Genomic DNA, 15614 nt, shown 5'->3' with positions numbered 1-15614 from the left:
AAAATTAGAAGAGAAGACAGAACTAAAATTGTCCTCACATCATAAAATAATCTACATAGTAAATTCAAGAAAATCAAATCATCAACATGGATAAAAGTTCTAATATGCTGCACACAAAAGACAACCATGGAAATTAAGGTTCTCTATCTTAGCAATAATTCAGTAGAAAATATTTTAAAACTAAATATTTATCACATAACAAAAAGAACATATAGTAGTTAAGAATTAACCCAGTAAACAATGTACGCTACTGCTACAAAACAAATTTAAACCTTATACAAGACTTAATGAGATCTGAATAAAGGAATGCATCACTTTCATGTATAAATGATATATATAATTATAAAAAATTCCATTCTCTCCTAAATTTATCATAAAATTAAATGCAGTTCTTTTTTTCTTTGGCCACACCACTATAAGATCTTAGCTTCCCAGCCAGGGATCAAACACTTGTCCCTATAGTGATAGTGAAAGTACAAAGTCTTAACCACTGGACTGCCAGGGAAGTTCCTAAATGAAGTTCTAATATTTAAACTCCCAACCAAAGTTTCTGAGGAATTAGACAAAAGCACCTTAAAAATTCATAAAGAAAAAAGTAGCTAAGTGCATTTTTAAAAGAAAGGCAAAGAAGGTACTGATCAGTAAGAGGCCATGGTTATAAACACACAACATCTACTAGAATATAAAGCCACAATAATAAAGAATATGGTAGTACAGCAGAAAGAGGTAAAAAGAAACCAAAACAATAGACCCTGGCATACATGATATTTGGTGTATGACAGATAATAGCATCACAAAATAGGAAGTGGAGGATCTGTAATGACTTTGTCAGGTCTTTCATTTTCTCATACAGATTCTTCCTGGTTTTTAGCTAGTTCTATATATGAAACTATTCCTATTTAAAAATCTATATCATATTAATGACATAATTTAATCACCTTGCTTCCTTTCTTTTACTTCTGTACCATTCCAAAGAAGTCTATTTGAAAAACCGAACCATTTTAAGTCTTTTATTTCTCAATTTCTCTGTCTCTCTCTTTAAACAGAAGAACCCACCTGCCAATGCAGGAAATGTGGGTTCAATCCCTGGGTTGGGAAGATCCCTTGGAGAAGGAAATGGCAACCAACTCCAGTAATCTTGCCTGGGAAATCCTATGGACAGAGGTGCCTGGTGGGCTCCAGTCCAAGGAGTTGCGGAAGAGTTGGACATGACTTAGAGATTAAACAATAACAATGTTACTTCATTGATACTTTTTCTGGATTGCATGAAAGAACTTTTACATAGAGGAAATAGAATATATTCAAAATAAAAAACAAAGAGAAAACATTTTGTTTCAAACCTAACCTTAAAATAAGAAAGCAAAACCAAAAGTAGTAAGAATACACATTAGGATTATATATGTGAAGGGCACTAATAATGCTGGGAAACAACATTAATATTTTAACAGACTAAATTAAAATATTATACTTACTGAAGTATTAGTGTAACCAATCGAATAGCTTCAACAGCAACATCATATTCCTTATCAAGTGTCATTGATACAATGCGATCCTAAAGAAAAGTTATAAGTCAAACCAACTATGAACAGAAAAAAAGCTGAGACAGATCTGAGGTAATGTTTTGGGGGAGATGATGGAAGAGTAATGATAGATTAGTCTAATGATGATTAGATTAGATGGAAAGTTTTCCTTTTCAAATGTTATCATCATGGTCCTATGCACACACAGGAGGTGTTGTAAATGTTTGTAATTTTCATCAACTAGCATTCTCTAACAAAGAGCCAAACCTTACCTTGCAAAATCAATATAAAAAGATGTCCAGGAAAAAAATCTTATTTTAAGCAGGAGAGCTTTCCATTGAAGGTAATAAATAAGACCTCATGTTGGTAATATCTTTTTTAAAGCAGAGATTCATCTATTTAATACAGGTCTATTTAAAGAACATGTATAAAGAATATGAGCTACACTTGGTATGGTAATGCCATTTGCTAAGCTAGCTATAACAAGCATTTTTAAAGTGAAAAATAAAAGTCATTCTTACCTTGAATCGGTTAGTGAATAGCTCCAACTTGGGGAATAATTCTCTATTAGTATACAGACTTTGTAGAGCTTTCAAACACTTCAGCCTGACTTCTCCTTGCTTCAGAAACACAAATAAAATCAAAACACAGTCAATTCCATGTCACAAAAGTTAGATTTTCAAGTCTATATCAAAATGAAAGTGATTTTCAGCTTAACCATTCAATTTATTTCATACTGTAATTTGACATAAGACAGAACCAAGTAATTATATTGTACTTACATTTAACTAAAAGTGCACTAAAACCCCTTAGTTAGGTGAGAGAAAGTCTACATCTTTTTCAAATGTGTATCAATTCTGGTTCAACATGAAATATTTCCTACAATCATACCTGTGGCACTGTGAGATAATTTTTGGCATATGATTTTAATTAAAGAAGGGTATGCTAATTTCTCCTTTTTTCAAAAAGAATCTAACTTCATAATAAAGTATTATCACTCATTTATTTAGCAAATATTTACTAAATGTCTTTTATATTCCAGAAAGAGAAGTTAGGAAAATATGATAAAGGGATGAATGTTTAAAACAAAGGCAAAATGATAGTCATGTGTCCTGGGGTTGCTCTTTACTAGGGCAATATAATAAAGCCATTAACTTGGAGTAGATGTTGGTAATCAAAATGCATTCAGAATCACATGGAAACTTAGCCAATCCAAATGATTCAAAAGAGAACGAAATTTCTATGTTCAAAAAGCAACATGTTCCACAGTGGGCATCCAAATTTTGGAATCAGACAAAGCTAGATTTCCAATTCTGTATATTCTTAGAGAGATGATAAGTACACTAAAACCATCCCCAAGGAATAGAAATGCAAAAAGGCAAAATGGTTGTCTGAGGAGGCCTTACAAACAGCTGAGAAAAGAAAAGGGAAAGGGAAAGGAGAAATGGAAAGATATATATCTCCCTCTGAATGCAGACTTCCAAAGAACAGCAAGGGGAGATAATAAAGTCTTCCTCAGTGATCAGTGCAAAGAAATAGAGGAAAACAACAGAATGGGAAAGACTAGAGATGTCTCCAAGAAAATCAGAAATACCAAGGGAACATTTCATGCAAAGATGGGCACAATAAAGGACAGAAACGGTATGGACTTAACAGGAAGCAGAAGATACTAAGATGTGGCAAGAATACACAGAAGAACTATACAAAAAAGATATTCATGACCCAGATAACCATGATGGTGTGATCTTCAACCAAGAGTCAGACATCCTGGAGTGTGAAGTCCAGTGGGCCTTAGGAAGTAACACTATGAACAAAGCTAGTGGAGGTGATGAAATTTCAGGTAAGCTATTTCAAATCCTAACAAATGATGCTGTTAAAGTGTTGCACTCAATATGCCAGCAAATTTGGAAACTCAGCAGCGGACACAGGACTGGAAAAGGTCCGTTTTCATCCCAATTCCAAAAAAAGGCAATATCAAGAATGTTCAAACTACCACACAATTGCACTCATCTCACATGCCAGCAAAGTAATGCTCAAAATTCTCCAAGCCAGGCTTCAACAGTATGTGAAACAAGAACTTCCAAATAAATGTTCAAGCTGGATTTAGAAAAGGCAGAGGAACCAGAGATCAAATTGCCAACACCTGTTGCATCATAGAAAAAACAAAGAGAATTTCAGAAAAACATCTACTTCTACTTCATTGACTATGCTAGAGCCTTTGACTGTGTGAATCACAACAAACTGGAAAATTCTTAGAGATGGGAATACCAGACAACCTTACCTGCCTGCTCAGCAATCTATATGTAGGTCAAGAAGGAACAGTTAGAACTGGACATGGAACAACAGACCAGTTCCAAACTGAGAAAAGAGCACATCAAGGCTGTATACTGTCACCCTGCTTATGTAACTTATATGCAGAGTACACCATGAGAAATGCTGGGCTGGATGAAGCACAAGCTGGAATCAAGACTGCAGAGAGAAATACCAATAACCACAGATATGCAGGTGACACCACACTTATGGCAGAAAGTGAAGAAGAACTAAAGAGTCTTTTGATGAAAGTGAAAGAGGAGAGTGAAAAAGTTGACTTAAAACTCAACATTCAGAAAACTAAGATGATGGCATTTGGTCCCATCACTTCATGGACAATAGATGGGGAAACAATGGAAACAGTGACAGACTTTATTTTCTTGGGCTCCAAAATTACTGCAGATGGTGACTGCATCCATCAAATTATAAGACACTTTCTCCTCGGAAGAAAAGCCATGACTAACCTAGACAGCATGTTAAAAAGCAGAGACATTACTTTGTCGACAAAGGTTCAACTAGTCAAAGCTATTGTTTTTCCCATAGTCATGTATGGATGTGAGAGCTGGACCATAAAGAAAACAGAGTGCCAAAGAATTGATGCTTTTGAACTGTGGTGTTGGAGGAGACTCTTTAGAGTCACCTGGACTGCAATAGATCAAACCAGTCAATCCTGAAGGAAATCAGTCCTGAATATTCATTGGAAGGACTGAAGCTGAGGTTGAAGCTCCAAATCTTGGACCACCTGATGTGAAGAACTGACTCACTGGAAAAGATCCTGATGTTAGTAAAGATTGAAGGCAGGAGGAGAAGGGGACAACAGAGGATGAGACGGTTGGATGGCAACATCAACTCGATGGACATGAGTTTGAACAGGCTCTGGGAGTTGGTGATGATGGACAGGGAGGCCTGGGGTGCTGCAGTCCATGGGGATGCAAAGGGTTGGACGTGAGTGAGAGACTGAACTGAAGTACACTAATCATTCTGATACTAGTTTTCTCACTTTTAAAATACGATTCTGACTTCATAAAGTTGTTTTAAAATTTGAATGCAGAGGTATGTTGGTAAAAGTTTTAACAACAAGCTCTGGGAATGGAGCCCTGAACTGTTCCATTTACAGATTTCTGTGATGTGATTTACTCCCTCCACAGCCAATTTCAAGATACCATTCCTGAACTGATATAAATGAATGGATAAGCATTGAATGCTGATTCAAGGTAGCTCAAGTTCCCTCCTGTGAGATATGCTTGTTGGTCAAGTCTCTAGCACAGAGAAGGTATCTGTGGTAGCTGCTGTTGATGACCTGCCCAGATGTCCAAATCCTAATATACACGGCTAATCTTCCCACTTCCTTCTGTACTGACAGCTAATGGAGCTTATCTGCATCTCTCTCTGGAGAACTGATCATGGCTGGAAAGAACCATCTAGTACAGAGATTCCTATGCTCTACTTTGCCTTTGCCTCCTTCAGGATGAAGCTCATAGCCATTGGGGAATGAAATAGGGGGATAAAAGAGCCCAATCTCCTTGTCTCAGGACAGGATAACCTCTGAGGTTCAATTTATTCTTCAAAGTTCCTTCTGAGGTGATGCTCAGACAAAACTCCTGAAACCATATTTCTGTCAGTGTATCCTACTTTATCCTATATTCCTCATTTACTTACAAGTTTCTCCTGAGAATATAAACTTCAATGTATTTCTAGCACAAAAATCTCTGACTGAGGTGAGATTCTAGGGAATGTGACCCAAATAGTTGGTAGCAAGAGTGGTCCTAACAAGCAGACTTCCCTGATGGGATTCTGAAGATGGATCACTTAAAGGAAGAGCTACTATGAGGATGGACCCAATTATTGTTTGTAAGTGAAGTCAATGATAGTCTCTGACATAGAAGAGTAGCCATTTGTTAATTCACTTGTACATGAAAGGAGATATGCACTTAGCTTGTACATGATGAACATTTGAGGGATAACACTGTAAACAGTAACTATAAGGGCAACGGAATTGGGTGGCTGTCACTGAGAGTGCTGAAGAGAGAAAATGGCAGGCTAATTAATCATAAGTTTAAATTAACAAATGGCAACATTTAAGAGACTTTCATCTCCTGCGGATAAAGAGTTCATTATATTGAAGACTAGACCGAGAACTCAATTTTAAGGGTGCCAGAATTTATGAGCCATTGCATCTCAGGCAAGTCTACGCCAAAATCACAGCCATATAGGAAAGAAGTGGGAGTTCAAAGACTAGCTGGCAGATATAGACAGAACAATGAATTTGAAATTTTCCATGAACATGTGGGCCTGCAAATAAGTCTCAAGTTCCCCTGTTAGAAGAGAGCATGCTTTTTCCACCTAACTATCCCCTTGAATAGATGGAAACCTCAAGTGAAGCAACTACCTTAAGGACAATGCTAGCAGCTTTCCTCATGTTGTATACCAACCCTCCCTTTTGGCCACAAGCTAAGGTCAAATTTCAGTATGGCCCAAGTGGGGAAGTAACAGGTCTGCTAAAGGAAGGGAAGATTATATTGCTGTAAGTGCTACAGGAATGGGCCAAGTTGAACAAGTAAGAACCAAGAGTGGTTGCTAAGGGTACTGGACTAGGGAATGGGAATATCAAACAAGAAAAGAGAGAGTTTTTGGATATGGGGCACTCTTTCTTGCCTCAGGATTTAAGGCCCATGCAAATAGACTAACACTGCTGGATGACCTCTGGAAAAAGCGGTGGTGCATATTAAAGAAATAAGAGATCCAAGAATCATTGTGGCAGACTGTGAAGAAAGGCAATTAAAACACAGCGAAGTAAGCAATATAAAGGATCTACCGTATAAACTCAGAAGACCTATTGGTTGGGTACGTTCCTCAGGAGGGCCTGGTCAATACTCTTTATCAAGGAAATGAAGAAAAGACTTGAGGCAGGGGCACACATTACTGAGAAACTACAAAATGGCTGTGTTCTGGAGGCTAGAGCTGGCAACAGAAGAGACTCAAACAGAATTCAGTTTACATTCCAATAACAAAAATGATGATGAGATGATAGAACAGCAGAAACAAGGTACCATCACCGAACTAGTAGATGCAAGGTGCACATGATAACTGTAATGGGCAGAGCAATGTTGAAGAGCAGCCCATGGGGTCTGTGGATATGGCTCATAAGATATGGTTTTCCTGGAGGCCAAGATATATGAAAAGCCAACAAAAGTATCATATAATATGTATCCATGATCACAAGAGATCAACAGATGAGCAAAAGATTAAAGACAGCTGACCCAAAGTAAAATTATAACTCCAGATTTAAGATAGCATCTAAGAAGTTTCTTTACCTCTAAATTTCAAAGTAAGGCCAAAAGAGATGAAATTACTTTCAACCAATCAAGTTCACACAGCAAACTATACAAAGACATTAATCAAGTTTTATCCACATCTTGTTTCATGATGCTTCCTAATCAAGTACCTCTCATACCAAATCTTTGTTCTTTACCTATAAGATGGCCTGCTTACATTACAGGAACTTAACTAAATAACTTCAACAATAACTTAAATGAAAAAGCCACCTGAAAATTTGGTAATTTTTCTCTTTTGGGACTCCATTATACTCTGATTGTTATTAAAATGCATACAATAATATGAACACCCCAATGGGAACACTGTGAAGGAGTTCAGTTCAGTCACACAGTCACGTCCAACTCTCTGCGACCCCATGGACTGCACCACGCCAGGCTTCCCTGTCCATAACCAAGTCCCAAAGCTTGCTCAAACCCATGCCCATTGAGTCAGTAATGCCATCCAACCATCTCATCTTCTGTTGTCCCCTTCTCCTCCTGCCTTCAATCCTTCCCAGCATCAGGGTCTTTTCCAATGAGTCAGTTCTTCGCATCATGTAGCCAAATGTTGGAGCTTCAGCATCAGTCCTTCCAATGAATATTCAGGACCGATTTCCTTTAGGATGGACTGGTTGGATCTCCTTGCAGTCCAAGGGACTCTCAAGAGTCTTCTCCAATGCCACAGTTCAAAAGTGCTCAGCTTTCTTTATAGTCCAACTCTCACATCCGTACATGACTACTAGAAAAACCATAGCTTTGACTAGACGGACCTTTGTTGGCAAAGTAATGTCTCTGCTTTTTAATATGCTGTCTAGGTTGCTCATAGCTTTTCTTCCAAAGAGCAAGGGTCTTTTAATTTCATGGTTGCAGTCACCATCTGCAGTAATTTTGGAGCCCCCCAAAATAAAGTCTCTCACTGTTTTCATTGTTTCCCATCTATTTGCCATGAAGTGATGGGACTGGATGGCATAATCTTAGTTTTCTGAATGCTGGGTTTTACACCAGCTTTTTCACTCTTCTTTTTCACTTTCATCAACAGGCTCTTTAGTTCTTCACTTCCTGCCATTAGTGTGGTGTCATCTGTGTATCTGAGGTTATTGGTATTTCTCCCGACAACTTGATTCCAGCTTGTGCTTTAACCAGTCCAGCATTTCACATGATGTACTCTGCATATAAGTTAAATAAGCAGGTGACACTATACATCCTTGACGTACATAGTAGCTCTGTGAAGAGTGAAGTTACTCATAGAAGGCCATCCACATGTTTTTGTGGATGAGGCCCTTTAGACCATTTCAGGTGCTGATAATCTTATCACTGAGTGGTTCCTATCACTGAGTATACAATAGGCATTACATTTTGGCTGTATATATACTGACCACCATCACTGCCTCATAGGGTATGTACGACAAGGACAAATTCAAGCACAATGGGACAGGTGCGCTCCTAACCAACTCCAGAGCTGTCCAAATCACAGTACACTGTTCAACAAAAATATTAACTCTATGGTGGGGAAAAGGACATCATTCTGCTAATTCAAGATAATACAAGCAGTCCAATCTAGCCCATAAGGAAGGCCTCCAGAGACTAGACGTTGACAGATTACCGAAGGATAAATGTCGAAGTCTGAGCTTTTGCCCCAGCAGCTTCTGATATTATCACCATCACTGAGACAGTGCAACCCATAAGTGAAGCAAGCAAGCTGTGACTGATCTGGCTAAGGCTTTTTACTTGATCCCTTTGCAGAATGAGGTCATGACCTATTTTTGTTCACACTGAACAGGCTCCAGTATATTTCTACTGCACTCCTGCAGGGATACCTAAATCATTCTGCAATATGCTACCAGAGGGCAGGGCTTGATTTTCAATAAGCCCAAGGGCCCACAGAAATTTGTCATCCCTTAATTAATGAGATGGCTACAGTGCTGCTAATGACATGGAGGCTACAGTACTGTATTGCACCACTGACACTGAATGATTAGCGCCAATTTGACTATAAATCCAGATAAGTCCTGGCCCTAGGCACAACAGGTGCAATTTCTAAGGCTCAGGGTTCAAAAATGACATTATGGCATGGTTTACAGACAGCTCTATGAAACAAAGGCAGATAAGTCCTGCTAGGTTGCAGCCACCATCTGGACCAGTGGATGGCTATCTTTTGACTATCAGGTGTCAGCATTTCAATAGGCCAAGCTCTGCAATATGGTAGTAGCAGTGCAGGTCACCTCTACTACCATTCCTTGTAACATTTTTCACCAACAAGCAGGTTGTTGCCAATGACCTAACCATCTGGTCAGGCAAATGGCAACTGAAAGACTGGATCCCCCATATGGGAAAAAGATCTATGGCAGCAGCTTGCTTCCTGGGAAGAAAAAAACATATGTCACTTATGTAGATACTCATGGCAAAGGATCTTCTTTTTATATTTATTGAAGAATAGTGGATTTACAATATTATATTTGTTACAGGTATACAACATACTGAGTCAATATTTTATAGATTTATCCTCCATTTAAAGTTATAAAATATTGGCTATATTTCCTGCTTTGTACAGTATATCCTTGTAGTTTGTGCCTCTTAATTTCCTATGCCTTCCTGGAGCTCTTCACTTCCCTCTCCCCACAGGTAAATACTAGTTTGTTCTCTGTATCTGTAAGTTGGCTTGTTTTGTAATATTCATTCATTTCATTTCTAGGTATGTATTAACATGCAGTATTTGTCTTTCTCTGACTTTTCACTAAGTATAGTATTCTCCAGATCCATCCATGTTGTTGCAAATGGCAAAATTTCATAGTATTATACGACTGAGTAATATTCCATTGTACGTGTGTGTATATGTATAACAACACATTTATCCATTCATCTGTTGATGAACACAGGTTTCTTCCATATCTTGGTTATTGTAGATGATGCCATTATGAACACAGGAGTGCACATATCTTTTCAAATTAGTGTTTTCGTTTTCTTTGGACATAAACCCAGGAGAAGAACTGCTATATCGCATATATTTTCAGTTTTTTTAGAAAACTGTCATGCTGGTTTTCACAGTGGCATCTCCAATCCATTCCCAGGAACACTGTAGGCAGGTTTCATTTTCTCAACATCCTTGACAAAATGTTACTTATGGTATTTTTGATGACAGCTATTTTGACAGGTATGAGGTGGTTTTGATTTGCATTCCTACAGTAATTAGCAGTGTTGCAATGTTGCATCTTTTTATGTGCTTGTTTGCCATCTGTATGTCTTTGGGAAAACGACTATTCAGATCTTCTGCCCATTTAAAAATCAGGTTGCTCAGTTTTTTGATATTGAGTTGTATGAGCTGTTTTTAACCCCTTATCCATCATATCATTTGCAAATATTTCCTCCCATTCAGTAGGCTGTCTCTTCATTTTGTTGATGGTTTCCCCTTTCAGTAGGTTGTCTTTTCATTTTGTAGATGGTTTCCTTTGGTAAAAGCTTTGCAAAACTTTTGAATTAGTTAGGTTTTATTTGATTATTTTTACATTTGCTTCTTTGGCCTTAGGAGATTGAAGCAAAAAAATACTGCTATAATTTATGTGAAAGAGTATCCTGCCTGTTTTCTTCTAGAAGTTTGTACTTTTGGATTACATTTAGGTCTTTAATCTATTTTGAATTTATTTTTGTATATGGTGTGGAAAAATGCTCTAATTTCATTTACGTATAGCTGTCCCCACACCACTTATTTTAGAGACTGTATCTTCTCCATTGTATAGTCCTGCCTACTTTGTCTTAGATTAATTGACTTTATTTTGGGCTCTCTATTCTGTTCTATTTATCTGTGTGTCTGTTTTAGTGCCACTGCCATACTTTGATTATTGTAGCACTGTAGTATAGTCTAAAGACAGGGACCATGATATCTCCAGCTTTGTTCTTTTTTGTAAAGGCTGTTTTGATCATTCAGGGTATTTTGTAATTCCACATACATTTTAAGATGATTTGTTCTACTTATGTGATAAATGACATGAGTTATTTTGATACAGACTACAATCTGTAGATTGTTTTCAGTAATATAACCATCTTAACAGTATTCTTTCAGTCTGAGAACAAGGAATATCTTTCCATTTTTCGTATCATTTATGATCTTCAACAACATTTTATAATTTTCAGAGTACAGGTCTTAGCTGGAGTAACAGGCAAGTCTGGCCTTGGAGAACAAAATGAAGCAGGGCAAAGGCTAACAGAATTCTGCCAAGAGAATGCATTGGTCATAGCAAATACTCTTTTTCAACAACACAAGAGACAACTTTACACATGGACGTTACCAAATGGCCAATACTGAAATCAAACTGGTTGCATTCTTTGTAGCTGAAGATGGAGAAGCTGTATACAGTCAGCAAAAACAAGACCTGGAGCTGACTGTGGCTTAGATCATCAACTTCTCATAACAAAATTTAGGCTTAAACTAAAGAAAGTGGGAAAAACCACTAGGCCGGCCAGGTACAACTTAGAGAGAAAGTGAAAGTCGCTCAGTCGTGTCTGACTCTTTGCAACCCCATGGACTTAGTCCATGGCATTCTCCAGGCCAGAACACTGGAGTGCGTAGCCTTTCCCTTCTCCAGGGGATCTTCCCAACCCAGGGATCGAACCCAGCTCTCCCACGTGGCAGGCAGATTCTTTACCAGCTGAGCCACAAGGGAACCCCAAGAATACTGGAGTGGGTAGTCCATGCCTTCTCCAGGGGATCTTCCCAACCCATGAATTGAACCAGGGTGTCCTGTATTGCAGGCAGATTCTTTACCAACTGAGCTATGAGGGAAGCCCACAGCTTAAATCAAGTCCCCTATGACTATGCAGTGGAGGTAACAAATAAGTTCAAGGGATTAGAAACTGTAAACAGTGTACCTGAACAACTATGGATGGAAGTCTGCAATACTGTACAGGAGGCAGCGAACAAAACCATGCCAAAGAAAAAGAAAGGCAAGAAGGCAAACTGGTTATCTGAGGAGGCCTTACAAATAGCTAAAGAAAAGAAGAGATGTGAAAAGCAAGGGGAAAAGGGAAAGGAATATCCAACTAAATGCAGATTTCCAAAGAACAGCAAGGAGAGACAAGAAGGCTTTCTTCAATGAATAGCGTATAAAACAACAGAAGGGGAAAGACTAGACATCTCTTCAGGAAAGTTGTGGCTATCAAGGGAACATTGTGCCCAAAGATGGGCACAATAAAAGTCATAACAGTAGATACGTAGTAGATGCTGAAGAGATCAAGAGATGGAAATAATATATTGAAGAACTGTACAAAAAAGATCCAAATAAACCTGATTACTATGATGGTGTAGTCAGCCACACAGAGCATGACATTCTAAAGACTGAAGTCAAGTGGGCCTTACGAACCACTGCTGTTAATAAAGCTAGTGGATACAGTGGAATTCCAGTAGAACTATTCAAAAACCTTAAAGGATAATGCCATCAAGGCATTGCATTCAATATGTCAGCAAATCTGAAAGACCCAGCAGTGGCTACAGGACTGGAAAAAGTAAATTCTCATCCCATTTCCCAAGAAGGGTAGTGACTCAAGAATGTACTGACCACTGGACAGCTGCAGTCATCTCCCATGCTACTAAGGTCATGCTTAAAATCTTACACGCTAGGCTTCAGCATTATGAGAACCAAGAACTTCCAGATGTCCAAGCTGGGTTTAGAAAAGGAAGAGGAACCAGGGATCAAATTGCCAACATTTGCTGGATCACAGGGAAAGGTAGAGAATTCCAGAAAAACATCTACCTCTGTTTCATCAACTATGCCAGAGCCTTTGACTGTGCGGATCATAATAAACTGTGGAAACCTCCTAAAGAAATGGGAATACCAGACCATCTTACCTGTCTCCAGAGAAACCTGTATGTGGTGAAGAAGCAACATGTAGCAGCCTATATGGAATAACTGATTGGTTCAAGGCTGAAAAAGAAGTATGACAGGGCTGTCTGTTGTCACTCTGTTGGTTTAATGTATACGTTGAGAATATCATGAGAAATGCCAGGCTGGATGAGTTACAAGCTGGAATCAAGATAAGCGGGAGAAACACCAACAACCTCAGATATGCAGATGATGCCACTCCAATGGTAGAAAGTAAAGAGGAACTAAAGAGACTCATGAGGGTGAAGAAGGGGAGTGAAAGACCAAGCTTAAAACTAAATATTAAACTAAGATCATGGCATTTGGCCCCATTAATTCATAGCAAATTGGGAAAAGGTAGAAGTAGTGACAGATTTTCTCTTCTTGGGCTTTAAAATCACTGAAGACGGTGACTGCAGTCATGAAATCAGAAGACATTTGCTTCTTGGCAGGAAAACTATGACAAACCCAGACAGTGTGTTGAAAAGCAGAGATATTACTCTGACAAACATTCATATAGTCAAGGCTATGGTCTTCCCAGTGGTCACATATGGTTGTGAGAGCTGAACTGCAAAGAAGATGGAGAGCCGAAGAATTGCTGCCTTTGAACCATGGAGAAGACTCCTGACAGTCCCCTGGACAGCAACGAGAACAAGCCAGTCAATCTGAAGGGAAATCAACCCTGACTAGTTGTTGGAAGGACTGAGGCTGAAGTTGAAACTCCAGTATTACGGTCATCTGATGTGAACAGCTGACTCCCTGGAAAAGTCCGAGAAAGACTGAGAGGAGGAGAAGGCGTCAGAGGATGAGATGGCTGGATTGCATCACTATGCAATGGACATGAACTTGGGCAAACTCAGGAGGTGGTGAGAGACAGAGAGGCCTGGCGTGCTGTAGTCCATGGGGTCGCAAAGAGTTTGACACAACTGGGCGAATGAACAACAGCAACAGGTCTTTCATCTCCTTGTTTAAGTTTATTCCTAGGTATCTTATTTTTTTGATGTAATTACAAAGTATAATTGATTTATAGTGTTTTGTTAGTTTCAGATGTAGAACAAAGTGAATCAGTTATAGATATATATACACCCATTCTTTTTCAGATTTTTCCCCATTATAGGCCATTACAAAGTACTGAGGAGAATTCCTGTATAGATAGTTATTAGTTATCTGTTTTATATACAGTAGTGTATATACATCAATCACAATGCTCCAATTTACTCTTTTTCTCCCTTACCCCCTTGTAATCATGTTTGGTTTCTACGCCTGCAATTATTTCTGTTTTGTAGATAAGTTCATTTGTGCTCTTCAAAACTTGTTTTTAAAATTTATTAATTGAAGGATAATTACTTTACAATATTGTGATGGTTTCTGCCATATATCAACATGGATCAGTTATATGTATACATATGTCTCCTCCCTCTTGAACCTCCCTCCTACGTCCCTCCCCATTCCACCCCTCTAGTTTGTCAAGTCCTGACTTTGGGTTCCCTGCATTATACAGTAAATTCCCACTGGCTATTTATTTTACATACGGTAATATATATGTTTCAATGCCACTCTCTCAAATCATCCCACCCTCTCCTTCCCTCATTGTCTAAAGTCTGTCCTTTATGTCTGCATCTCCTTCACTGCCCTGCAAATAGGATCAACATTACCATTTTTCTAGATTCCATATATATGTATTAATATACAGTATTGGTCTTTCTGACTTATTTCACTCTGTATAATAGGCTACAGGTTCATCCACTTCATAGCATTGACTCAAACGTGTTCCCTTTTCAGAGCTGAACAATATTCCATTGTGTATATGGACTACTACTTCCTATCCATTCATCTGTTGATGGACATCTAGGTTGCTTCCATGTCCTAGCTAATGTAAATGTGCTGCAATTAACATGGGTGTACCCCCCTTTTAGATTCCACATATAAACAGTACCACAGGATATTTGTCTTTTTCTGATTTACTTCACTCTGTATGACAATCTCTAGGTCCATCCACGTTGCTGCAAATGGCGTTTTTCCACTCTTTTTTATGGCTTAGTAATATTGCATTGTATACAAGTACTGCTGCTGCTGCTGCTAAGTCACTTCAGTCGTGTCTGACTCTCTTTGATCCCACAGACAGCAGCCCACCAGGCTCCCCCATCCCTGGGATTCTCCAGGCAAGAACACTGGAGTGGGTTGCCATTTCCTTCTCCATGTTCTTTATCCATTCCTCTGTTGATGAACACGTAGGCTACTGTAAACACTGCTGCAATGAACACTGCGGTGCAAGTATCTTTTCAAATTATGTTATTTTCTGGATATATGCCCATGAGTCGGACTGCGGGATTATATGGTATCTCTCCATATAGATGAATCTCTATATAGAGATATGTAGACTGTTTTCCACAGTGCATGTACCAGTTTACATTCCAACCAACAGTATAGGAGGGCTTCCTTTATTTCACACCTTCTCTCGCATTTACTGTTTGTTGATTTTTTGATGATAGCCATTCTGACTGGGTCTTCCCTGATAGCTCAGGTGGTAAAGAATCTGCCTGCAATGCAGGAGACCCCAATTTGATTCCTGGGTTGGGAAGAACTGTTGGAGAAGGGATAGGCTACTCACTCTAGTG

At 38.7% G+C, this 15614-nt stretch overlaps 1 protein-coding gene across 1 annotated transcript in view; it reads right to left on the bottom strand.

The window, feature by feature from the left end:
* The window catches only part of STAG1 (stromal antigen 1), a 470948-nt gene that overhangs the window by 104221 nt on the left and 351113 nt on the right, over positions 1-15614 (bottom strand). The window contains exons 11-12 of the mRNA XM_018050852.1: positions 2042-2140; positions 1473-1552 (exon numbers count right to left, since the gene is read on the bottom strand). Of these exons, the coding sequence (XP_017906341.1) occupies positions 1473-1552; positions 2042-2140 (179 nt within the window). The remainder of the gene's footprint in view (positions 1-1472; positions 1553-2041; positions 2141-15614) is intronic.

The sequence above is a fragment of the Capra hircus genome, chromosome 1, assembly GCF_001704415.2.
Source record: "Capra hircus breed San Clemente chromosome 1, ASM170441v1, whole genome shotgun sequence".
NCBI classification, from domain to species: domain Eukaryota; kingdom Metazoa; phylum Chordata; class Mammalia; order Artiodactyla; family Bovidae; genus Capra; species Capra hircus.
Note: the sequence above shows the minus strand (reverse complement) of the source record. Positions and strands in the feature narration are given on the sequence as shown.